This window comes from Grus americana, chromosome 1 (assembly GCF_028858705.1).
Source record: "Grus americana isolate bGruAme1 chromosome 1, bGruAme1.mat, whole genome shotgun sequence".
In the NCBI taxonomy this organism is placed as follows: Eukaryota; Metazoa; Chordata; class Aves; order Gruiformes; family Gruidae; genus Grus; species Grus americana.
The window spans coordinates 57,648,260-57,675,260 of NC_072852.1; the positions used below are offsets into that span (position 1 = coordinate 57,648,260).

Here is a 27,001-nt window from a genome sequence, read left to right on the forward strand (position 1 = left end):
CTACTTGCCAGCCCCAGGGCTGCAGGGCTCTCGGGAGGGACCTCTTTTTTAAGATTTCTGCACCGTGCCAGCCCTTTTGCTCTACAGCTAGAGCCACATCCTTACTTGCCCCCAAAAGTCCCGGGGGCTATGGCAGAAATTAAAAACTCTTTCTAGGTGTCCCCTTCTCCCTGCTAAGAAAGTTGTGGTGTGGCCCACGCCACTATTTCCTTCACTTGCTCACAGCTGCGAGAAGGCACAACCTTTACCGGTGCATCGGGAACGGGCAGAGGCTTCAGACAGCACGGGGCACCGTCCCGCATGGGGTGTGCTAAGAACATGCAGCCCCCCCCCAGGGTCACATCAGGGCTGCAGTCACCTATGGACTCCTCCTTAGAAACACTGTCTTCATGGGTGCTCTGGCTCCCAACTGACAGGCTGTTTGGACCTGATCTTTTGCTGTATGGACGTAGGTGGCTCCGTGGTGCAGGAGACACTGCCGGGCAGCCGGCTATCAGCTCACTTGATATGTACTTGAAGAGCAAGCCGTGCAGGTGTAACCGTGGGATAGGGGCCATGAAACAGAAACTATAGAATCAGGTTGAGATAATTAGTTTGTAACCAAGGTAATAGGTAATGAAGCTAACTGACCATGGCAAGGTACAATGCTGCTATGTTCCACGTACAGTCCCTACCAAACTGAACAATAGGTTTGGAGATATTAATCTTATGAAGTAAGTCGTTATGGACAGGTGCATCCACAGCAAGGATATTGCGCGTGCCTGCAAGAAGAGGGTCACGCAGCGGACATGGGTGCAAGACCACTGACGACCACCAGAGACCCTTGAGGACCACCGACTCAAATCACTGAGCATGCGTGACGGGGAGGAGAACATGGAAATGGATTCTAAGAAATGATTAGCATAGGACTGCCCTTTCTGAGATAAACGATGAGTATGTATGTTTTGATCCTATATAACCTGTGTGTTGGTGATCACCTGGCACGCACGTTGGGTGGAGCTGTCCCCCGTGCATCCAGCGCTGCAATAAAGAACGCCTACCTTTTAACGCTACGTTGGTGTTACGAGGTTTATTCCCAGATTTCGGTGACACAGGCATTTGCACACGTTTTGCGCAGTTTGGTGCCTCTGGGGCCAGACTTCAAAAATGCACCCTAAAAAGATGAGTCAAACTCCTTTCAACACCTACCGCAGAAAGGATGGAATAACATCATATGGGATGGGGACAGATATCACACAGTAGGTCTCTAAACTGCTCTGCAAACCACGGTGTACCTGTCGCGGTTCAGCCCCAGCCGGCAGCCGGGTGCCACGCGGCCGCTCACTCACCCCTCCCCCGGCGGGACGGGGAGGAGAACGGGAAAACAACGGCAAAGCCTCGGGGGTTGGGGTAAGGGCAGGTTACTGGGACAGCAAGGGAGAGGGGAACGACCAACACCACCACTGATAACAGATATTCACAATGGGTGATAACAGAGAACAATTTACCGAGCCAACGACCGACCGCACGCTCAGCCCGTCCCGGAACCACGCCGAAAAACCACGCCGCCCCCCCCCGCCCGACTGGCCCCCTTTTATGGTGAGCATGACGTCACATGGTATGGACTAGCCCCCCCCCCGGCCAGCTTGGGTCACCTGTCCTGGCTCCTGGTGAAATTAACTCTGTGCTTGCCAGGACCAGGACAGTACTTAGCTAAGTAGTCCTGCTCATCTCTCTTAAAAGTCAGAGCTCGTCACGCTGCAAAAAGGCAACTCTCTGCTGACGTAAAAGCTGAAAGATAGAAGAAAAAAACCCACACCCTTGCTAGCGAAACAAGGACTGCAAAATTTACATCCTTTTTACCCCCCTTTATTAAAAAAAAATAATTAAAGAGGCTATAATTTTGTTAGTAAGAAATAAGACATTACTTCAGGGAGTGATAGATCAATTACTAATTACACAGTCAGCTCCTGAGCTACCATGCTGAGTATGCTTAAAAAAATAACCTGCAACTGCCGTGTGTCGTGTGTCCCGTCCCCCCCCCCCCCCCCAGTACAAAATACTTGGGGTTTTGTTTGTCTGGGGTTTTTTCAGTTTTGGGGTTTTTTTTTTAATTTTTTTTAATTGTTCTGCAAGCAAAAGCTGCTGAAAGCTTCCAGAGCCTGTGAAACTGGTCCCTTGCTGCCTGGAATGTGATTATTTCCCACCCCTGAACACTCAGATTTCTCTCCAAACTGTGTACTAAGAGAAAACGTCAGAGTTTCTTAATAGTTTTGGAGACATGATATGAAAAGACATAAGCAGGTTTTCACACTGTGATAAGAAAGCCAGAGGGACTTGCCAAGCTCAGATGACTGAAGATGAGCGACGGGGCCTCACTTTTGAAAACCAGGAGTCTGAACACAGGCACCAAGCTCGGTATTTCAGTGCTTAGAGACAAAAAAAAAAAAAAAGTCTGCATTTTGGTCCTGCAAGCCTGCTGGAGTTGTTTGTTTTGTGGGGTTTTTTGGGTTTTTTGTTGTTGTTGTTGTTTTTTTAAATAAAGCTAAAGATTCACATGGTAGGGAATTAGCTTTTAGGGAGGCAAAAAATCAGAGGCAATAATTGAGAACTACAGATAACACATGCAGGGTACCACTCCCTCCTTGTTTTGATTCTTCTCTGGTGTGATTCATTTCATTTTGATGACTGCTTTCATTTCAATATGCTGCACATCTATGGATAGTTTTACTAGGAGAAAACAAATGAAATAATTAGTATCATTAAAGAGGAAAAAGTGAGTGCATGTTGGGGGGGAGGGCTGTGCTTCTGATATTTCTGCCTTTGGTTAAGATGCTGTTTAGCCTGCTGCTTGCTGGTTTCCATCTTTATCAGATCACTGCTTGAAACACCTAATTGCTGTATTTATTACAGTTTTCTTTAACTTGCCATAGTTTTATAGAAACTTTTATTTGACATCGAAGATTAGCTAACTAGGATTTTCTGAGCATTCTGATGTTTACACTGCTGCTAATAAGTATTTAATTGTCTGAGATTTTGAAGTCATAACTATGCAAATTCTGGCCAGGTCCCTGAAGGACCATAGTTAATTAAAAGCAAAGAGAAAGCAGAAGATTGGCAACACGCTTCCCCATCTTGTGAGATTAAGGCCAACCACTGCGTTTCAAGCTAAGCAGCATCTTCCCAGCATGGAAGGGCAACGCGCGGTGCCAATTTTGTTTCCTGGGAACAGGTGGGCATTTGGGGCTTAGGGGGTGGCTGGTACTTATCTTTTAGGGAGCTGCCAGCCCCCTTTCCCAGGCTGAAATACAGAGGGATGAACTTGGGGACGTAAGTGCAAACAGGTGCCTTCCTGGTAAGGACAGAGTTGGTGTTCAGAAGTACACGCACTGATGCTGCACAGGCTAGAAAAGAGCTTGGACGGATGGATTCGGGAAGCAGCATCACTGCAGGTTTATGGAAGAAAGGATGCAATATCTAAGGAATTAGGGGAAGCAGAAATCAAGGACAGTAGATAACTATCAGGGCGAGAAGGTACTAATAATAATCTCAGTTAACAGAGGACAATACTTTCTGGGCTCCCAGTGTGGAAACTGCGTAAAGCACTCCTCAAGCAGCAGCTAGCCAAAAAGCACAAGGAGCAAGAAGAAACGTTCTGCTCAATCTATGGGGCTATCAGCCATGCCTGAGAAGGGATCTCCAGCTGTACAGAGATGCCAGAAAGCCCTCTCCAAAGGCTGCATAACTACTCAGAAACAAAAGAATGCTTTGGAAAAGAAATGAAGATATCAGGACAGCTATGCTACCATATAATAAGTGAAACAAGGTTTTAAAAAAACAAACTTAGGAAGGTTTTAAAACTTCCCACACAATATTTACCCATGATGATGCATTTTTGAAACTGTTTTTCTTATCATGATATGTCACAGGTTATAGACAATTTCTGAAGAAGATGGACAAGAAATATTCAGCTGAGTTCCTTGTTGGCCCATCCTGGCCAACAGGCAAAGATGATGGAGGAATCTGGTAACAAACTGCTGGCTTGGCCAGCCACACAGGGTAGGAGACTTGCAGAGCACTGGGCTACCCCTGGAGAAGCAGAAATATTAACCAGTATTTCATTAGAAGAAGAATTAATTTTTAGGGAACTGAGAGACAGACCAGTCAAGAGATTGTTAAATGAAAGACCAAAGGGGAAAGTGATGAAATTAGGAAAAAAGTTAATTCTTACAGAGCCTCCATGTCAAGAACAAAACTAATCAAGGCACTTAAAGATGTAAAGAGGAGAAAAACGATATCATCTATACACCAGTGCCAGGGGCCTGAGTAATAAAGAGAATAGGAATTGTTCATTTTATGAGCATAAACAGCCTAAATGGCATTAAGAAAGCCTGGTGGGAAGATCTGCATGAAAGGAATATTAAAATCAACGATTTTAACCTAGCTAGAGAGGCTCAAGTGGACAGAAAGGGAGGGGGAGTAGCACACTCTGTCAAAAATGGCATTTTCTAGTATGGAATCGGTGACAATTTGGAAATGAATAGTTATGGATTAATTTTCTGCCATATAAAGTAGAATTCCTCCTGGCTAGAGAAATGGGCTGACATGAAATTCAACAGACAAATGCAAGGTCCTGCACCTGTGCTGGACTGACACTCTGCCTAAGGACTGATGGGTAGTGGCTCTGCTGAAAAGGACCTGTGGGTCCTGGGAGCCAGCAGGCGACACATGGTCCATGTGAGGAAGGCTGATGGTATTCCAAGCTGCGTCAACAGGAGTGCAGCCAGTAGACAAGGGAAGGGATTATCCCCTTTGCTTTGCACTTGGTAGATCACATCTAGAATAGCACATTCAGTTTTGGGTCCTCCGATACAAGAAAGATATTGGTAAGCTGCAGCAAGCTCAGTCAGCACTTGCCCTGTGAAGAGAGGTTGAGGGATGGGGGCTTCTTCAACCTGAAGAGGAGATGATTTTGGAGGGACGTAACAGCAACTCCTTGGTACCCACGAGGAGGTCAGCAAGGAGGCGAAGCCAGGCTCTTCACAGCAGTGTGTGGCAGGAGAACAAGACAGAATGGACATAAATCCAAGCAGGGAAGGGAGGTTCAGACTTGTTAGAGAGAAATCAGGCGTGGGGCTGGGGCCCAGACAGGTGGTGCAGTCTCTATCTGCTGTTGTTTTACGAGACTTGACTAGACAACTCTGAGCAACTTTGAGTTTGTTGTTGACCCTCCTTTGAACAAGAAGATTGGACTGGAGACCTCACAAGGTCCTTTCCAACACAAATTATCCTATGAATGTGATTAGGTATGTCCAGTTCACGCTAGAAAACAAGTTGACTAGCTCTCTTGGTATTGGTCTGTAATTCATTCAATTATCTATCTGCAAGAGTTGAATTCAGGCAACATGTGTTGGGGACACCTGATATCCTTGCAATTTCCCAGCATTTACAGTGATGTGCTTTACAACTCAAAGACAATTGCATTTAAGGATAGAAGATACAGAGACTGTCTATAAAGTGCTTTTTCTTTTTTTTAATCATAGAACTTAAAGCTAGGACTACTTGATTACATGTGTTATGTACAAAACAAGAAAGGTCATGAACAGTACTAGATATACTTGGTGGATTAGAGAGGCCATATTCATGAAGTTGAACACACAAAGAAACAGCCATGCGTCAAACCAGTCAGAATAAAGGCTTTAATTCATGAACCATGGATGACAATCAAGTGGCGTTTAGGAATATTTATCAGGTATCCAAGAAGCTTCAACAGAAACAAGAAAGCTGAACAGGCTAAAAAGATAGTACAACATAAGTGAAAGCAAAAGCAACAATGTAAAAGCAAGAGAGGGGAAGTTGATACCAATGAATATAAATTAGGAGATGGAAATTATAGAAAATTTGTAGGAGAATTGAATGAGCACATAAAATGGTACAAGTTAATCACTGGAACAAGAAAACAGAATTGTCACGAACAGTTTAAAAAAGCAGAAAACTTCAATTAAAAAAAAAGTTCTGTGGGGAAGGTCAGATGATGTATGTGTACCACAGATGATAATGAGCTAGTTTCAGCTCCAGCTGTGATCAAGTATTTCAGGCTGTGCCTATCAAAATAGGGATATTCTAAGATAAGCAAGCCTGGACAATTTATATCCAAGAGTTTTAAAAGAGATGGCCAGAAAAGATTTGGACCAGTACTGATGATTTTTGATTAGTCTCAGAAAACTGGGAAAGCATCCAAGGGTCAGAGAAATTCTGATATTGTGCCAGTATTTTAGAAAAACAGTGATCTCAGTAGGATGACTGGACTGATGCTGATCACAGTACAGTAATGAAATCGCCAATATGCAGCTTTGATAGATTACAGATTAAAGGTGGGTAATAAAATTAACCATAATCAACACAGGTTTAAGGAAAAATAGACATCATCAAACTAATGTGCTATAATTTCTTATGAGATTACAAGTCTGGTTCACACAAGTAATTATGTTGATATGGCTGGAATGATATGAAATCATCATGACATACATTAGCTGGAGAAAAACTGGCTAAGTAATAAACCTCATATGCAACAGTAAATGGGGACTCATTTGTGAGCAGATGTACTTCTGTAATGCACGATTCTTGCCGCTCTGTTCTTTATTTATTTATCACAAACTGGCAGAAAATTAAAAAAAATAAGTAAATGAATGATGGATTTTGCAGTTGAAGCATATTTTTGGGAGAACAGGAGGAAAAAAAATGAAGACGACAAGTCAGCGATATAGAACAGTATGAACTGCTTTGGAAATGCAAATAATATGCATTCCAGTGTGAACAAATGTAACAGCCTACATCTGGGAACAAAGTTTGCTATTCCTACTAATAGGAAGGGAATTTCTCTCTTCAGAACAGGAGACCAAGAGAGGAAAAAAAACCCCAACCAACCAAGCTTGGAGCCAATGGAGAAAGCAGCTGAATGAATTGATAGGGAGGATGCAGTGATTGATTAGACAGGCTACTGCAATCCTTGGCTGTAGGAACAGGGAAATTCCAGGCTGCGATAGAGTGACTGCATTACCACCGAAGGCACAGAAATGACTAGAGAGTACTGTGTCTTGTTCTGATGTCCACCACTTTTAAAAGCTGTTAAAAACCACTGCAAATGCATCCTAAAATGCCAAAACATACAAAGTCATGCCATTCCATCAAAGGCAAGGTTAGGATGGGATTTGACCACATCTTAGGAAATCTACATGGCAAGCTCCAGTGTGATAATGGAGAGAGGCAAAAGACGGGGCGTTCTCTGAAAGATACACCAGCCTCTCCTCAGCTATTAAACTACAAGCAGCAAGTAATTAAGGAAAAGTTTTGGACATATTCTGGGCACAAACTTGTCATCACAATCATCCCCCTGGCCACCTAGTGAAGCCCCCTCCCCCTTAACCTACCTACCTATTTACACAAGTAAATTGCACAACAGAACACGTCATGGGATGCCACAGAAGAGGGCAAAGACAGACATAATCCCCGCCACAGATCATTAATTACAGTGCTTGGCTCAAGAGAGGCAGAACAAACACACCCTCAGTGGAATCAGTGCCCCCGAGGCCAGGCAGGTTGCATGAATTCACTCCTTGCACCAGGGATCCTCAGGACAGAGTCATGCAAAGGGACATCTCCCTTCTCAGAGGGACAGCAGCATCATCTCCAACCGCACGCAAACACAACTGCTTCATGGAGTACAGCAAGAGAAATTGCTCACTTTTTTTGCTCAAAAAGCTAATGAGTGCTAGCCCAGAAATAAGTGGCTTTTCTCCGAAATTAATGCACATAGAGACACTAGCCTGTGTTTCCAACATGATTAGTGTTACCTCAACTTTCAAAACTTAGTAGGTGCTCCACTTTTGGAAGCTGCCCTTTAAAGTTGCCTCAGATCAAGCTCTCCAAACACACCCATCACTGTGGGAAACAAATGATGACAGACAAGACCTAATCATAAACTCAGGGGAAGAGGGACTCCCACCAGGACAGCTGGTGACAAGCACAGTCTGCTTGAAACGTCTGGGAACCTGCAACCTCCTGTCGCTAGCGAGCAGTTGGGAACTGGAGCATCGGCAAGCTGAACTTGCAGCCCTGGTTGCTTGTGCACGCTAAGGCATCGGCATTCTTCAACCCAAATTACTTTGGCTGGTTTTAGGAGCTCTGAGGGGAACAATGAAGGAGAGCGTTGACTCGGGACTGTTGTTTTGGTTTTGATTTTTTTCTAATCCTTTCTGAAAAAAAAAACGTGTTGAAGCTGGTTGGGGGAGGGAGTGTGCAAGAGGGGAGAAAGTTCTGGTGATGTCAGCTCCTATTGCCATGGAAACTGAACATTTTTAGTGACAATGGAGTCTTCCTCCTTGAGCTGCTGGGTTGCGTGGGGAGCAGGGGCAAGCAGGGCAGGGGCACATGAGGGAATTCAGCTAACTAAGACTACAGCTTCTGGCTTTCCAAGGAAGTGAGGAGAAAACTACAAATGAATGCCTGAATACATGGTTTATGTAACCAAAACACCGTCTGGGACAATAGCAGCAAATAATGATTATGCTCTTTCATAAAACATGCTGTCACGCAGCTAGCCAGATGGAGGTATCTCAGCTGCCCAGGAACGCCCGACAGAATGGTCCCTTGCCTGCACTTTGCATTTCCATGCTACAGTTTATTCTTCCAACCTTTGCTGCCTTGTTGATGTTTATTTGGAAACGGAAAAGAAGAGGCTGGGAAGTACAGTCCTTATTCTTGAAATTTAGAGAAGCTGCATGTCTTCTAGGCAGTACATTACTTCCCAACATCACGGATGTTTTCTTGAGAACCAAATTTATGACCTCCCTTGCAGGCAAAGAGAGTTCAGGACCATGAAAAGGAGAAAGCCCTTAGAGAAAAATGATTAGCCTCTGATCAGGATTTAACTCCGGCATGGAGAAAACATGCAAGACCTAACGCAGGATGTCTTCTTTTAGTCAGAAGGCTAAGGCAGCATCTGGACCCAGAGTAGGCTGAAGCCGTGATCCAAGTGTGGGACCAATCAGGATAAAGCGTGGGGCTTAAATTTGAGGTTAAATAAAAATGTACAGTCTATGTGTAAGGGCGAGTTTGAGCCTTGGATTTGATTTAAGCAGTGCAGACAATTTTAATGAATTTCAAAGAATAATGAATTAATAACCACAAGGTTTTATAACTCAAAATACATTATACAGTCATTAGTTTATATAGAACTAAATGGAAAAATCTTTCTTTAGCAGAAGTCTTTTGAGATCAGATATTCTAATGAGATTACTATCATTTCAGCCTGACACCTCATGAGGACAATTGTATAGAAATCAGGAAACAAATTTCTTTCCATTTTGGACCTGAAATGAAAAATCCTCCACACTGATTATTTTATATCTAAGGAGTTGATTCTAAGTCTCCTTGGCATTGAAAGGAGTTCAGATATGAGCTTTTTTCCTAGTATTGCTATCAGATGCACAAAAGACTCTCTCAAATTTCTGCCAGCAATGGTGACAGAGGGAAACATGTAAATGGGGTTTACTCCCTTCTCATCTAGGTAGCATGGATTTCTCTTCTTTCCTGCATGGAGTAAGGGATTGAGCTCATCCTCGTTCATTTAGCGTTGCCTCACTGATTTCTTCAGCTCTCCAGATAGCACTGTTCACATACCATGCTTGCAGGGACACCAGGCAGAGCGAGCCCCCCAGTTCCCAAGCCTTTTACACCATACACCGGCAATCCCACACCCACCTGGAGCAGAACCTTCCTCCCAGCATATAGCAAGCACATCACCCACACGGAGGAGCACCGTGGGCTCCAAGGTCCCCCCTTTCAAACACATCTGTTCTTCCCTTTCCTCCTCAAAGGCTGCTGTGGTGGCATCTCACCTTCCCTGCATCCAATCACCAGCAATGTTCCCACCAGGAGCTCAGGCTTGAACATACCATGATCCGGCTTTTCTCACCACTGTGTGCCAGGTGCTTTGACTTAGCCTGTCCTGATGAACTCGCAGTCCCCGCGCTGGGCCATTTTATATCAGATGCTAATCACAGCAGGCTTAGTCAGAAGAAAGGTCTTCTTATCTCACACATGTTGCATTAATTCAGAAAAAGCTACAGCTTTCATCTGCCTGTCCTCCCTTTGTGCACAAGCTAGCCGAGAATCAGCTTTCAAACTTTTACAGCTGAACCGAGTTTGAAAATCTTGGCTCCCTCCAGAAGCAAACAATTATACGCCACTCCAGAGGGAATGACTTTCAAGTCTTGCTGTAGAAGAACTGTGTCAAAAGCAAATATAAAGACAATGCTGCTCTGCACCGCAGGGGAAAACTCTGCAAAGTGAGCTTGAACTCACTCCTGGCTCAGTCAGTAATACACACACTTCCAGGTGACAGCAAACGTGGGTAATTCCTTGCTGGAAGGAAGAGAAAAGTGGTGCTTTTTCTCTGAAATAACATTCATTTGTTTGCTGTGAGAAAGCAATATTACATATTTATTTCTGACCTTTTCTTTTTTTAAACTGGAAACGTCCAGTAAATTTTTGAAAATGGACAAATTCCAAAAAAGCACATGCCCACTGGTATCAGAGACGGACATTTTGCTGTGATTCAATAGGCAAATCCTGGTAGGGCTTTCCACTTCATACATGCAGAGGGGAAATCAGAGCTTCACCATAGCAACTTTGTTGTTTAAAACACTCAAATGTCAACTTGTCCCAATAGTACCATGAGGCCAGTGCAATACAAAGACAAAAATCCCAGAGTAACAAAAATGACATTCCTACCTTTGAAACACTGCTGCTAGAAACAGGGAAGCTAGTTTGGATCTGGTAAAGGTTACACCTCTTCCACTCAGACATTTTAAAAGCAAATTAAAAAACGTTTCTGGGCTAGCTCTTCATCTGGTACAAATTAACACCCTCTACCTAAGCTGTGCGAGATAGATAGCTGCACATCAGCTGGGGAGCTAAGCCACCTTGTCTGCTGTGTCTTCCATAGATGTACTGGGGTTAGCAATCTGATTCCAGTTCAGCAGATGTACTGGAGTAGCACCAGAGGGGAAACTTTCCCGTCAGTTACATCATTTCTGTTCCATACAAGACTCTAGCAAACACAGAACAAATAAACCCAGAAACTATTGACCTACCCAGCCATGACAATGAAGAAATCCAGGCGGTTCCAGGTATCTCCAAGGTAACACTTCTTGCCAAAGATCCCCAGGGCCACCATCTTTAAGACCATTTCCATGGCAAAGAAGATGAAAATGAAATCATCAAATACCTGCCAAACAGAAACCCAAGAGTACGTTTGATAAGCATTCTCAGCCCTGGACTTTAAAATGCAGAATGTGAGATAAATATAAATTTCAATACTTCTGAAAATGAGTTAGAGGCAGGCCTGGAAAAGCTTCTTCCATGCAGCCCTGGCTTGACAGCTTCCTGTTACTCAAGTAAGCAAGGGACTTTTATAGTTGGGGGTTTTTTCCCCCCTGTGGGTAAAGTAATTGATGTAGACTCAGATACTCCTTACATGGACTTGAAAGGAGGTGTTGGCTCAGCACCAGTAGGTCCAAACCTGGTCAGGGAAACACCATCCTTCCAAGGTCTCCCAGGAGGGATTCCTCATCTCTCCGCTGCAAATGGCTCAGCTGAGGACACAGTGCAGCTTCACCCACAGCTTAGTACATACCAATCACAGATGGTGGCTTCAGATATCTGAATGTTGCAGCCTCAGCAATGCTAGAGATTACAACCTTTGTTGTCACCTTCTCTTTGGGGAAGCAGCAAGCACGCCTAGTGCATTCATAGGCCCTTCTTGGCATACCTCTTGTTTCTTCTCCCTTTGGGCATCCTGAATGCCGCATTACCTGTGGACTCAGTAGTACCCTTGCTCCTCACAGTAGCACCCTTGCTCCTCACAGTAGCAAATGCATTGGGGGCTGCTATTCTCTCCCGCCTTGATGCTGTGACCTTAGTTATTTCTCCCTAGCTTACCTCTGAGCTATGTATCTTGTAGCTGTCTATGTCAGGAAACCCCTGCTTACGCACAGCATCAGGAAGGTTAGCAACTGTTCTGTATTGCACGGTCACCAGTAGACTTCATTCGTTATGTCTCTCACCCCATTTCCCTCCTCAAAGCAAGCTCTTGCCATTTTACAACAGGATAATTTACTGCCAGGGACATTCTTGCCAACCTGTCTGAGAAGGTGTTGCCCACGCGCTGAAGGAAAGCATGCGTGAAAATTTGTGACTTGGACTAAGGCACCATCACAACAAGAAGGAAGTCTGCTTACCTGCAAGATTTTACACCTGTCAGAAAGGCAGTCCATATCCTCGCATGGCTGGTACATCCCCAGGGTAACGCAGTTCAACAAAATCACCATCATGCTGACACACTCAAACCAGGTGGGAAAGAGTCAAGGAAAACTTCTGTAAAAGCATCATGGCTGAAATAAGCTTGCTGTAGGCTTGGGGTGACAAAATAGGAAGATTAAAGGAAATAACAACTGGTAGTAGGCTGATTTATTATATTGTTATGGTTTTTTCTCCCTCAGTTCCTCACTACTCTGCTCCTTTATTAAGCCAAAACTCTTTTGAATAGGGGAAAGTGGAGGTAGCACAAAGGCCTAAGGTATTTATACAAGTCAAATCATTGCCATAGTTAAATACAAATACATGCTCACTCCTCTCCTGTTGGTTTGCTGAGTCCTTTCCCTCATTGGTGTACTGAATCGTCCAAATACATGGAAGAGACTTTCTGTGGTGGCCTATACTCAAATGTAGCAGAGATCTCTATGATCTAGGGATCTAAATCAAAACGGACAACCAGATCTCTATGTGAGCCTAGTGATTACTGCCCTTCTAGGAAGGGGGTACAACATCCCTTCTCTCTTCCCTTCTAAGAGAAACTTAGAAATAAAGAGTTGCCATATTGCGACAGGTCAATGGTCCATCTAATCTGTTATTCTGCTCCCAGCAGTGACCCATGCTGGATAAAACTCCACAATGTGCCTAATTAAGTTATTCAGTAACCATGGGGGGAAATTGCGTTTCTGACCCCAGCTGGTGATCTGTTTATGCCCTAAAGCATAAGGATTGATAGCCCTTATAATTGTTTTCTCAGCTACACTGGTGTCCCTGCAGATGCTTTGCTTATTCATTTGAATCCTTTGTTGATAATCTTACTAAAATATCTGCTTCGATAATAGTTGGCAGCCGTGAGCTATATTGGCTAATTATACTTTACATTAAAAATTGTTTCCTTCTATTTATTTTTAATTTGTTGCCTTTTAATTTCATCAAGTGCCATTTCATTTATATATTACAGAAGAGGATAAAACCGGTATATTTGTGTGACCTTCTCTGCGCTCTCCACACCCTCTACGTGCCTCCTCTTCACCATCCCTCTCCTCCCGAAGGAGTCTTTAGACCTGATACACACTTATCCAAGAACTCATTTCTAGTATTTTAGCCCTAAAAGTGGGCCCATTTCTATGCTATCTTTCCAGTGTTCACATCGCAAAGCAGTGATGTAGATCTAGTGAGAATGGACCTCCAACCTCCAGCAGAACCATCCTTCTTGGGTATTTTAACACACCTCAATCACCTGCTCAGTTTCCATTTTCAGACAAAACTGTGGTGTTTGGTTTTTGGTTTGGTTTTTTTAATTTAAAATAACAGAGCCAAGAAATTATCCATTTAAAATACAACCCACTAAGTGCACCCATTTTCAGTCCTCGCAGAACTGAATCCAAAATGGTGGCCTGTATCTCTGATCACTTCTGAAAGACACTCAACATCTATGGTTCATTCTGAGCAACTCTTCCCTGCTCATTCTCTGACAGTGATTCATGACTAACCTGCACAATCTGATCTAGAAGATTATTAATTCTTTCTCTTCTCCCCCACCTGGTTTTCAGTGAGCTACCTTCAGTTGCAAAATCAGACAAGAGCAGGGCACCAGCTCTACACTGTGCCAATCATGCTGTGAGGTGATTTCAAGAACGTGTTATCACTATCCCTCACTAAGTTAATCCCAAGTGCTGTACAAAGTAGTGCACACGGAGCCCACCCTCAATGTAGGCTTCAAAACCAGAAGCCTTTTCTGAGATGAGTACACCAAAAGGGCACAGATAAAGCGTTTGCCCTCAGAGGTCTGCACAGCTTCAACTTTCTGCCTTTCTCTCTCTTGCACATTTCTTTAATGATCTGATCCAAAGCCCTGGAAAGCAATTGGAGATGTTTCCATTAGCTCCTACAGGCTTTTTGGGTAAGACTGCAATGCTCTTCTGGACTTTTCAAAATCTGTTTGGCATTGTCTTTCACAGAATTACAGAACCACAGAATGGTTGAGGTTGGAAGAGGCCTCTGGAAGTCAATCTCGTCCAACCCCCTGCTCAAAGTAGCAGATTGCTCAGGGTTGCAGTTGGGTTTTGAATATCTCCAAGGGTGGAGGCACCAGAACCTCTCTGGGCAACCTGTTCCAGTGCTTGACTATCTACACAGTGGGGAAAAAAAAGTGTTTTCTTATGTTTAAATGGGACATCCCATGTTTCGGGCTGTACTCATTGCCTCTTGCCCTGTCACTAGGCATCACTGCACAGTCTGTCTCCTTTACTCCCCACATCAGATATTTCCACACGTGGATATGATGGCCCTGAGCCTTCCCTTCCCCAGACTGAGCAGTCCCAGCACTCTCAGCATCTCCATTTTGCAGCAGGTGCTTTGACAGCTACTGGAAAGGCAGTGCCAGCAAAGCCCTGGCAGAGGGATCGGTGCTGAATGACCCTCTTCCAGGGGCTACAAGAGCTTCGGTGTGGGCTGGGCCAACGGCCGCAAAAGTCCTTCTCCCTGGGCATGAGGCAGTCAGGAGAGGTACAGACAGAGCCAGTGCTTAGAACAGTCCTGGATGAAGTTAACACGTAAGAAATGAAAAGCAGAAATTGTTTTCAAAGCCAGGTGTTCTTCGTCAGCAAACACCCAGAAAACATGACACGAGAGACCCAGGGAGTACTCTGACTGCAGCCAAACTCAGGGAATTCAGGGAAAGAGGCTCAAAGTCAGGGCTTTATTTCATACAGATCTACACTTTTGTGCTCGTGCTTCAGCAACAGCAACACACAGGTGGTCAGGACAGCCCAACACTCCCTTTGCTCCTCTCGCTCCCCTGGCAGTGCCCCCCCTCAGACCGTGGCAGGGCGCCTTCGGGCAGCTGGTGAGAACCCAAAGCACAAAACCTAGCACAAGGCCCTGATCTTCTTGCTCAGAAAGCCGTGGCCGGCTGCACTCAATTTCTCCTCCCCTGCTTTTTGGATACCAGCACTCTGAAAGTTTGCCAGCGTTGTCCAGGCTTCCCGAGGATGCTGCTGAATCACTGGCTGCTCCCGGACTATTAAAGTGACATTAGGAAAAGCTTTTCTCCTGATGCCCCATGGTTTTCCTTTCAGAGCAGGCATGGACCCTGAAAAGGCACATCCAACCTGCAGCAGAGAGGAAGAAAGTGCAAGGAGAAAACCGTAGCATCTCCTGCCCCAAGCTGGGAGGGGTTGCTCCCTGCTTGAGTCCATGGAGGGGGTAATTAGAAGTACCTGCTGCCTTCAATGTGTCACCGCTGTCAACCATGGTGACTGCCTCCCGTCACCACGGCAACAGCCTGCAGCCAGGTTTATCATCTTTCTTTCGGTGATGCCTCCCCCTCCCCGCATCCTTCACCCCCTCCTTTTCCCTGTGCCTGAGCCTGTAATTAATTTCAGCTGCTGACAAAGCCGGTCTTCACAATCCGCATCATTCAGTCAAAAGTTTCATTTCTAATTAACTTTTTTCGAAGTTCAAATCTCCTAATTACAAGCAAACTTGCACACATGCTCTCCTCCCTTGCCCCAGCCCTTCCTCACCACTGCTCTCCCTTGCCATGGCCCCACTCCCAACACCTTTCCCAGAAAGGTCTGGGGCCTTCAACAAATTTTGGAAATTTAAAGGAGACCCAAGCATTTCTGACCAAGGTCAGCTCCTCTCTTTTGTCCACCACGTGATGCTTCAGAGAAAGGTACCAGAAAATCTGCAGCTATCCTCTATGTTGCCTTTAAAGTTAGGTTTTTCCCCTAAAGGTGACAGTGTTGATTCAAGCCCTTGGGGATAAGAGGGTCATCGCGCTCATTTGAAAAAGTAAAATGAGCAAAGGAGAAAGGTTTCCTGACACCTTTAACCACAGGCTATTCTCATTATCCACGTAACTGTCTCCTCCTTGTAAAAGTCCTGTTTGGCTTCAGCACTGTCTTGTGGCATCAAGATCCCTATCTAGGTTAATTACATTTTGCCTAAAACACATTTTCTTATGCTCATTCTACAGCTGGTGCCTGTCTGTGGCAGCAACACTTTGCTTTGCTGACAGGTCACCTCCCCGTCCCTCCGCACCCCAAGCAGGGCCCATCCAGCTGCTGCCTGAAGGCAGCAACCATGTATTCATTGACCCTGTACCACGTTGTCCAATGGACAGGACAAGTCTGGGATGAGGAGAAACTCAGGGGGGATATGTGTCACCAGCACAGACCAGGAGAGAACCATCATCCACCTCAAACCATCTGGGGTGGAGTCAGTGCTGAAAGCTACAAGTTACAGGACAGTTAAGGAGATGTGCAAGTGTTTCTGGGAGCTGGACATGTTGCAGTGGTGCTTGATAACATAACTATGCATAATACAAGATGATGTTAGAAACACATGATGGGATACAGGCAAAGCTTTTGGGCTCAGTTCCTGAATGACAAATAGCAGAAGCAAGGTATGCTGTATTGCAGCTGTAAATAGCTTGCACCTGGAAAACTGGGTACCACTTAATGTTCTTGGGATTAGCCTCAATCTGTGCTTTTTATCACTGACAAAAATAGAACAGAGCAAAATGAAACAACACTTTAGGGTCCCCTGTCCTCCTCCTCCATCATCAGCTGAAGAGTAAGAGTACACCACGCACTAATGGCTGGCATTCCCAACACCACAGAAAAATATATAAGATTTACAAGCATGACAGTCCCTCAGTCTTTCCTGTTGCCATCTCCAAACCACTCCTATGGTATGACTTGTGCCGATTCAGGTCTTTGATCTCTCAGACCTGTTTAACCTGCAGTAGAAGTGTCTTGGCTACAAAGCACTTACAGCAAGGGGGGGGAAAGCCAACCCTGTGGTGCAGCTGGTCATGGTGGTACCTGTTCCTGCCCCAAAACAGAGAGAAGAGCCTGCTGCGGCAGAGCAGTGCAGTAACTGAACTGGAAACACAGAGCCCCATGCAATGCATCCCAAACACTGGCCCCACCCGCGCACACAACTCCTCACGGCCCTCCCACCTTCATGATGAGCACATCCGTGGGCACCCTGCAGGTGAGACATCACATTTGCATGATCACTCCTCTCTGCATCCCCTTTGGGCTCCTCTCCACCTCCCTCTCATCCCACCAGCTAAATGGCTGCACCTTGTGATCCCAGTTTGCGGTGACTGCATTTTCTTTCCCTCCTTTTGAAATAAGCTAAGGACAGTGCTGTCTTCCTTCCCTACATTCCCCCCCTGCTTTGTAACCCTACTGCAAGAAGCCAATAGGATGCTATAACTGCAGTAGGAGAATTAATATTTCATTTATAATGGAAGAAGTGATTTGTGTTGCGAAGGCCAGAGAAACAATTAGGTCTAGGGAAAGAAGTGCTTATTTTCTCTCCCTCATTACTGTTGGCTTTTGCAGATGACCTCACAAGTGAGGGTCTTCCCCACCACCACCACCTTTTTCTTATCACAACTCTTTTTCCCCTTCTCCTATGCTGATACATAAAAGTTTCATGGTCTTTTTCTACAAAACAAGCTGACAGAAGCAACAGGGTTCTTCAGCCTCAATCTGCTAAGCTAACCCACTAGAAGTTGAATGTAACACCCATTGTTAACTGAAATGAAAATACATCTCAAAATGTGTTTGTGTTCAAATAGATCAAAACAATCAAAACATTTCTCAGAACAAAAAGCTTTAAAAATCCTATTTTGGAAAGGCTGAAACATTTCTTCTTTGTCTTTTTAGTGCAAAGTAACATTTTAACATTACAGAAAAAAGGTTGTGTTTTATTGACCTCACTTAGAACTTTTTTTTTTTTTTTTTTTTGCATTCTGAGTCAATTCAAAATTAAATGCCAATACCCAGCATTGCAATGCTGGGATTTCATGGTGGCCAAGCAATAGAGGACAAGTTATAAAGCCTTTTTACAAGCCCTCAAGGTCGACATGCTCTAGGTCTTCCCATGTCATGCAATCTCTTGTACACATTTGCTTTCATCATGTCATCATTTATACACTCCTCTCACAAAAGAGGAGCATCTGAACTTTAGGCAGCTGACACATGCATCACTAAGGTCTTCAAGTATTTCACAATATTGATGCCAAGGAGAGGACTGCGGCACTGCCAAACCCAGCAGGACTGTTACATTGATTTGAGAGGCACTAGGGAAGACTTACGTGGCTTGTGATGGTGTTACGGGGAGGCAGGACAAGCTACAGATGAGGGAGGCAGTAGAGAGATTTTAAGTGCTTGGCAACACATCCATGTTTCTGCCCTTTGGAAGGGACTTCCCATCAAGAACAGGTTAGAAAAGAAAAAGACTCAGTCATATCCATATTAAATCAGATAAACACCAACAAAAAAGCACCATAGGTCAGCCTTTCTAATCAGTCTAACTTCCCAGGGACTGCTCAAAGTGGGTCTTGTACCAGGCCACACAGGCCCTTGGCTGCATAGCTCAAATTCAGATTTAGCTTAGGGACTAATGAGAACTAAGTCAGTTGTATCTCACCCACCATATCACATGCCCCTGTGGAGTTGGGTGAGAACTGAAGACTGCTTTTGGGAAGTTGGGGTTTGCAGTGGGGTGTTTTGTTGTTGTTTGGGTCTTTTTTTTATTACGGAAACAAAATTAAGCAAATATCTCATTTCTTAAAACTCCTTCCATAATGATTTATTCAGACCTGCTAATTGCACCTATTAAACTCTCAAGTCCAGCAAAACCAAAACTAATAGAAAGACATTTAACCTCTAGCAGGAAAAATGTATAATAGAGATTAAGAGGCTGAGAAGGAATCTGAAGAGCAAATAGACAGAGGTATTAACCCAATGAGACAAGTCCTCAGATATTCCAGAAACAGGAATCCAACAAGAGTGCTCTGACCTAACACAGAACCTTCACAGGCCACAGAGGGCCCTGAATCAAATGGGAGGCTGCAGAGAGAAAGCAAGGCTTCTTTACCATGCTCTTCACAACAGTGACCATTAGAGAGCCCGTTGGTCCTAAAGCCAGCATGAGTTATGCCCAAAAATTCTGACTGGCTGTTACACCACTTGGATAGATATAGATTGATCTTCTAAAGCACCTTGGTGTTTTCCTCAGAAAAGGTGGTCAGATCCCACTGCTAATTATTCAAAGATTTCACAAATACCATGCATCTTCATCAATGCTGCTACACAGCCCTACTGTTAATGATTGCCTCCTGCCTGTAGCAGCTGGGCCCTAGAGCTTCTCTGCTGATAATGACCCACCTCCAAATTGCATCTAGCTTTCAGGGTGCAACAGAGGATCTGTTTAACAGTGTGTAACATCCCTACAAAGCTGTTTACTACAGGAAGAATGAAAAAATATAGTATCTAGAAAAAAAGCCATGCAAGAATCTTTTTTTAGGTCAGAAGAAAGTAATTACCCAAATTTAAATTTGAGCAGGGTATTAGAGGTAATGACTGTTCCTGGAGAAAGAGCTTTTTAATATCTTCAGATGGCTGGGACTGTGGTTGCATGTCTTACTTGCCAGCAAAGCAATACTTCACCATGCTGTGGGATCAGTTCAGGACTGACTTGAGGAATTGCACCTCCTGCTGACTCCCAAATGGTGCCTCCTGCAGCATTCTGGCTCTGTCTTGGAGATCTGCATCCAAAACCTGACCTGGCTTCACATTAGGACCTTCAACAAGATCACAGCATGAGGTGGTAGGACTGCAGCTTGGAACATTGTTACACTATAAGGCAGTTGAAAATTTTGCTCCAAAACCCCCTAGTCAAAGTGGCAGGTTCAGCAGCTACTTCCTGCTGCAGCTGTAGGGGTAAAAGACATCAGGGAAGGACCACCAGAGGAAACCCCTGAACCACAAAACCAGGATCTAAATTGTAAAGCTCCCACTGCTTATTGAAATTTCACTTTGTGGAGGCAATTTCATACTGGCATCAGTGGCAAAGTAGGGATCTTAGAAAAGTTAGTCTTTGGTTTTGCACTCAGTTGGACCTCTGCTCTAGAGAAGACCTGAACTTGGCAGGCCAAGGCAGGAAGGCATTTGCAGCCCAGGAGCGATTTGAATTAGCAATGTGCTCCAGAGTAACAAAATATGAATTTGAACTAGGCAGCTGAATGCTCTGATACAGAGCTCCCATCATGCATGACCCCAGGAAGTGAGAAGACCAGTCAGACTGGTAGAGTCACCATTTTCAAACCAAAGCATGACCCATGGTGGGGGTTTTTTAAGCTTATTTGTTGGAAATTTCCTTCCAAAATGCAAAACCCAAAATGCTTTGCAAGAAAAATCAAAATCTCTCCAACACTTCCCCTTCTTTGCTTCTATGCTTCATTGCCCTGCCTTCCAGAAACACCAAAGTTGTCTAAATTTTCCCCAGCACCTTTCAAATTGATGTAACAGTCTTGCCATGTTTGGCAGTACACAGTCCCTTCTTTGGCCTCTGTGTCATGATAGGTTTGAATGGGGTTCTTATCTTGTGTGGGTGCACTAGACGTATCCACCAGATATATATAGCACTAATGGCAGTGTCTGTGTGACTGAACTTCAAGAAAGGGAGAAGAACTAGTGATGATGGATTTGGGAGTGCAGGGAAAGCAAGAGAAGTTAAAAAAAAAGTGGAAGGCATTGCTTTTCCCCCTCCCTACTGCTTCTAATATTTTGGTTTGCTGTTTTTTTCTGCTTTGGTCTGTGTCTCTTTTGCTTTCCAGAGCCCTCCTTCCCCCACCCTAATGGAAGTAATGCTTAAATGTTTGGAATGAAACAGCATAAGGAGGGGAATATAGGTTTCTTCAGGAACCAGGAACAAAGGGCCAGGTTTTGGAAAACATCTGAGCCCTTAAGGATGCACAAGAACATTTTGTGGGACCTTTTACAGTATACAGATCCCTGCCTCCCACTGATTTTGGTAAGACCACATTCTTCCCCTCAAGCCTACCAGATAAGCTCTCTGGTAGCTCACAAAAGCCAACAGGCAAAAGGAAGCTGCATGTGAAGAGGGGAAGCTGGCTGCAAAGTGCCAAGCAGTGTCTACAGCAAAGGGAAGCGTGGTTGACTCCTTCCATTTCCAGCACAACTTTCACCTTCCCAGTTAAGAGATGTCTTCTCATCTTCCTTTCCAGTGCTTTATAGGCATAGGGTTTGTTCTCTTATTGTGGGTTTTAGGCTCAGTGGGCCTTGGGAAGTGGTCTGTGGGGCACAAAGCGGATATTTCGATGAACCTCCTGAAATGGGTGCTGCTACGCAGCTGCCTGTCACTGCTCGTGCTTGGGGGGCTGGAGGACACCTCCCCAGGACTACAGCACAGACATGGGTCCTGGGTCTTGCTTTTGAGGGTTGTTTTTCTTCCCTACTACTTTACAGCAAATACAAAGGGATGGTGGAAACATCTGCCTTAAATAAAAAGCTGTTTCCCTGGAGAGGAAAACAGGTAGAAGAAACCCTACCAGCACTAAAGGTCTAAAATCCACCAAACACTTGATGTCTTCCTGTTCCTCCTGCTCCTTTTTCTTGCACTGGTGTCTCTGTTCATTGCTGTTGTCTTTAGTCCATCCTAGTTTTCAGATGTTACAAATTGCTTTTTCCACTCTTTGCTACTTCCCACCCATCTCTGGCAAAGGTCACACGAGTCCAAGCTGAGCTCACAGGGACGTACAACTCAAATATGTCTGAAGTGGAGTTCAGGGCACCTTTGATAAAAGGCCATCTTGCCTTGCAGGAATGTGGAGAAGACCATGAAAGCACAAAGGATGGATTATGGACCTTCTCACAGTTTTAAAGGACTATGTGTCCTTCTGTACAGGGGTTCTGCTCTCTGCAAATGCCAGGGCAGTATCCTGTACTCCAGCGCATCACTTGAAGGATGTGGAAGTGAGCATTTTGCTCCCCCAGACAGCCAGTTTCCAAGGCTAGCTGATCTTGGAGGGTACTCTGACTCCAGTAGTAGTCCTGAATTAGAGAGGCAGAAAGATGGGATAAAGCCACTTTGCCTTTCTCCCTTCTCCCAGCTAGGTGATGCTTTCAGTGGATACATCATCACTAAATCATGCGCTTGGTGCTTAGCTTAGCAGGCTTTTCTGACGAGTGCTTCAATGCAGAAAAGAAAGTCATGCGGTGACAAAGCTTTGCAGGAAAGTAAATAAAGATTAATTCAGAAGTGTGGGGAGTGTAAGGTCACTCAGAAGAAATTGCATACGGTCTAAGCAAAATGCAGGGTAAATAACAAGAAAAGCTGGGTACGAGCTCCTGGTGTTTGTTTCATTACTGGCTCTAATTAAATAAAACTCATTATTTTCAGAGTTTCAAGATGCCACCACCCCCTACTTTGAATGCATGTTTTTCCCCTCACTGTTTTTGATTTTTTGAAGGCTTGTAGCTGGATGCATCCCAGGCCCCTTTGTCCTGGTTCCCAGAGGGTATGCTGGAAGAACTGGCCTGCAGGACACGTGCGTGGAGGAAGGACTGGTTGCAAATGACTGAGCCACTCTGTCTCAGCAGATAACTGGAGAACAGGAGCCCCAGTCAGCACGCAGGCTTGCAGCAGCTGCTGGAACCTACTTGAGGACACAAATGGGGCTAAAGATGGCCTCCTGAAAAGGAAACTCCTGACATGTATGTGTGACAGAGGTACCCGTGAGAGGTGGGAGAGATGCTCATTATTTAAGCTACTCATCTGAGAAGGGGCCCTGTGGTGGATGAACAGATGTGCCACTAAGTCTCCTTGTATACCTGCTGTCTTTCTCTTCCTTCCTCTTACACCCTGCAACAGAGAGCACTCAGTAAAAGGGAGATTATTTAAACTATCTAGCGCTTCCTTTGAAACACTACATAAACCTTTAGTAATTTCCACAGCTACCTCTTAAGGTACATAAATACTTCCCCTTTGTTACTGATAAGAAAGCAAGCAGGAGAGGAGCAGGTTCTTCCAAAGCAGCCCCTGATTTGTGTTCTCCAATGCATGAGCTTCTCAGACCCTGGTTTTCAGGAGTGTGTAATACTTGTCATTTCTAACACAGCCAACAAGAACTGTGAAGCTCCAAGCCTCTGAGCATCTGGCTCCCACTGCCTCGAGTCAGATGGGCAAAGATTAGAGTCCCCTTCAGGAAAAAAACATTACCCAGAGATCTCACAGTAAGTCACTGCCTGGGACTGCATTAAAATTCAGGTGTTCCTCACACCCAGTGCATATTCACTAAACCACTCAGCCTTCTGGCTAGCTGACAGATTGCACCATGCCAGGGAAAGGAGCCAACGTGACTCATGCTCAATCACCGCGATGCCGACAGTATTGAGTGCTGTTTTAGGGGGGTTAAATGCTGTGAATGTGCTAAGCACTATCAATATTAAAATATTATTAGTATTATTTATGAGGTATCTCCACGTGTCCTAGATGACACTAGCTGAGATCAAATTCAAATTATGCAAAATGTTACATAAACATGCGGTAAAACATGCTGCCTCCTCCAAAGAGTTTTTAATCTAACCAAACAGGACAGGCTAACGATGCATTACGATCTCTGCTTTGCACACAAGAAGCCAGAGCACAGAGAAATGAGCGGATTTACCCAAGGGCAGATAGGAGACTCAGGGCACCGCTGGGAACTGAGCAAGAGTCTCCCAATTTGTTCTCCAGCGTCTCTGATCTAAGATCCTTCTCCATCTCAACCTCAACTGCATTTGATGAGGACAGTGCCCACAGGGAGAATGGTTCCCCCATAAATCTTTCCTGAAAACAATGGAAAAAGTCTCCAAGTTCTACTTTATAGAGGCACGTAATGTACTGCATATAGATTACCATAAATGTAGGGCTCCCTGCACCCATTCGGGGAGATCTCTGACCATTCAGGTTCCTACACAGCAAGTTCCCAATAGCACAAGCTAGCTAAAGTCTCCACCATCAGTACGGCATAGTTCGGCTACCTCTTTGATGTCTTTCTGCCTATTGTATTCATCACCACTCTTCAGATTTAGGACTAGTAGTACATTGCTATTACCACATTCGTATTCCTGTGACCTATTTGCTTTCATATAGAGTCAACTTCACACTCTATTTATTCTGGCATTTTTGACAGCCTCTGGAAATATATGCCTCTTCCTCTTATTTACAGCCTAACTTTTTTTCCCTGTACAGTTTCCAGTCAGAAACTATGGATGTGCATTAATCTCATTTCATTTTGGACATACCAGTTACAGCCTACCTCATTGCCCCACCCATTCCAGCCATGTCAAGTATTTCCCTTTCTCTTTTCAGAGTCCTCCTTATCAGTTTGGTTTTAATTTTTAACAACCATCCCCAATTCTGTGTGACTCTGCAGGAGCTGCTCCTTTATTGGATTACTCTTCACTGTCTCACAGCCATCCATCTTCCATCATGTTAATTACTGAGGACCAAAGGATCACTTGCATTTCCATTGTCCCATGCAGGTTTCATTGCCTTCTCCACTAGTCAGCTACCCTCAGATTCCTCCCCCTCTCCACAATGCATACACTGTTTAAATACTGCCCACTTAACTACTTCATTTCCAGCAGCCTGCTTCCCTTTAGCTTATAGCAATAAAGTGACTTTACCATAAAGATGAAATAAAGATGATTGTTCAGCTGGGACATAGCTAGTACAAAATGTTGGTGATCAAAGTACAAAACCCAGTTATCTTCCCCTTCCCCAGAAGACAGAGCTCAGGTGGGGTCACAGCAGTCTGCAGAGGTCCACCGCAGGGAAGGCTGTGTTGTGATGCAGACATTTCACCTCTGAATCCCCTGGATCAGCAGATCACCAAACCAAAGACAAATACTAAGTTATCGATAACCTGCCCAGCTCAGCAAGATGAGACATTGGCAATGGTGGGCACCAGTGACCAGATGTACGCAATAAATTCATTTTTTGTTAACTACGACTGCTGCTGCATGCCCAGTGCAGCCCTGCCAAGGGCCTATCAGGAGCAGTAGCTTCATATGCTGTTCTCTGAGATAACATACCAGCTACTACTAGACTCAGGATACCTGCAGTTGGCAGACCCATCACCTTCTGCAAATTCATTCTCCTACCCTCTTACACACAGTGTATCCCTTTCCAAATAGATTTAGCAGTGACTTAAAGCTCACTTCTCTGCACAATCTTTTCTTTCATCTGAGAATGTATCTGGACAGGAAGAATCAATCAGACATGGAGCCAGCAGTGCACTAGAAAAGACTACTGTAGGAGCTTTAGGCTTTCCTGCTAATAATCTACCCTTATATTTCAAGACTTCTTTCCTACAGATTCTTATATCACTGATACTAAGATGTACCATGACCACAGGCTCCTTCACAGCTGTCTCTAATGCACTCACATACCTTGTGGGATTTGACACCCTTGTATCCAGTAGGCAAATTACCTTAGAGGTCTCATGGCCATCACACATCCAGCTGTCTGCATGGCAGACAACAGAATTATCTCCTCTCCCCATAACATGTTTGCACATCACATCCACTCAGCTTATGCAGCCAACATAGCGAGTACTATCAAACCCAAACCAGAAGCTGTCTGTGCTCCTGCACAAGCTGATGTCTCTCAAACCCAGAATGCCACCTGGCTAGGAAAGCAACACAGATGCAAACTGACAGTACCAAGTACGTCCTCATCGTCACCATCAGCAAGGTGCTACTGAGCTCGATGGGAGCTCTGGAAAGTTGGGAATTAGAAGGAAGAAGAGTCCCTTCCTCTAGCTGCATGTCTAATGCTCCGCTGACCACATACATGCGCTTCTCCAAGCAGAAGTAGACCACAGCCCTTGACCTGTCCCACTACAGCTTACCTGCGGCAACTCAGTGATGACAGAACTTGACAAGGAACATGAGAAAAATGCAGAAAAGAGTTTTTCTGGAGAGTCAGGAGGTAGAGACAGGCCTGAGGGGTGAGAAGTCATTGCTGTGACCGGTGCCTCAAGGCAACGTCCACCCATTTTACTGCCAGGACACACACTGCTTCACATGTCCATTCCCATGGGACGCTGTGCTGTGCAGGAAGGATGTCTGTTTTGGCCTGAGTCAGGTAAGGGACCAAAACATTTTCTCTAGCTACAGTCACTGCTTATTAAGGAGGAGAAGAAGGGACAGTCCTGCCATAGCATCCCTTTGGAGGAAGAGAAAAAAACCCTCTGCACCACCGGTTTTCTGGAAAAGAAGTTGCCGTACCTGTTCCTAAGGCAGGAGGCTGAAGCAGGAGGTGTCTGCACCTCCACAGCACGTAAAGCCCAGCCTCCTTAGGCACGCTTTGAGCACCCACTTAGCTTCACCGCATGTAAAGAGCTTTCACGTTATTTACGACAGCAAGCAGAAGGAAAAGAAAAACCAGAGCTTAGGTCAGGATAGTAAAGACAGACTTGGCACGCCTAGAGGAGCCAGCCACTGAGGACCTGCAGTAAATCTCGAAAATCGAGTGCAAAAGAGCTCCCATCGCTTTCCCGGAAAGAACAGCCTGTCCCTAAAGCCAGCTCTGCTCCCAGCCCCCTCTGCCATTGGGGAGGATGACAAATCACCGGCCAGCAGCCAGGTCGCCGAGGTCCTGCAGCCCCATGGGGCAAGGGACCCTTGCCAGGCAGTGGCTGGGGGCCAGGACAGCCGCCGTGTGCCAGGTCTGGAGTCAGCCACGCGCTCGAACCCCTGCACGCTGCACCGGGCTGATAAGGCAATTTTTTTCCCCCCCTTCTCCCTCGCTCTGCACCCTTCCCACCCAC

The 27,001-nt window shown here is 45.0% G+C and overlaps 1 protein-coding gene across 4 annotated transcripts in view; it reads right to left on the reverse strand.

Moving 5' to 3' along the window:
* The window catches only part of CACNA1I (calcium voltage-gated channel subunit alpha1 I), an 89,477-nt gene extending 77,089 nt beyond the window's left edge, over positions 1-12,388 (reverse strand). For all 4 annotated transcript variants that reach the window (XM_054831475.1, XM_054831465.1, XM_054831454.1 and 1 more), the window contains exons 1-2: positions 12,282-12,388; positions 11,136-11,269 (exon numbers count right to left, since the gene is read on the reverse strand). In XM_054831475.1, coding sequence (XP_054687450.1) covers positions 11,136-11,269; positions 12,282-12,374 — 227 coding nt within the window. In that variant the 5' untranslated portion in view covers positions 12,375-12,388. The remainder of the gene's footprint in view (positions 1-11,135; positions 11,270-12,281) is intronic.
* Positions 12,389-27,001: the final 14,613 nt, after the last annotated feature.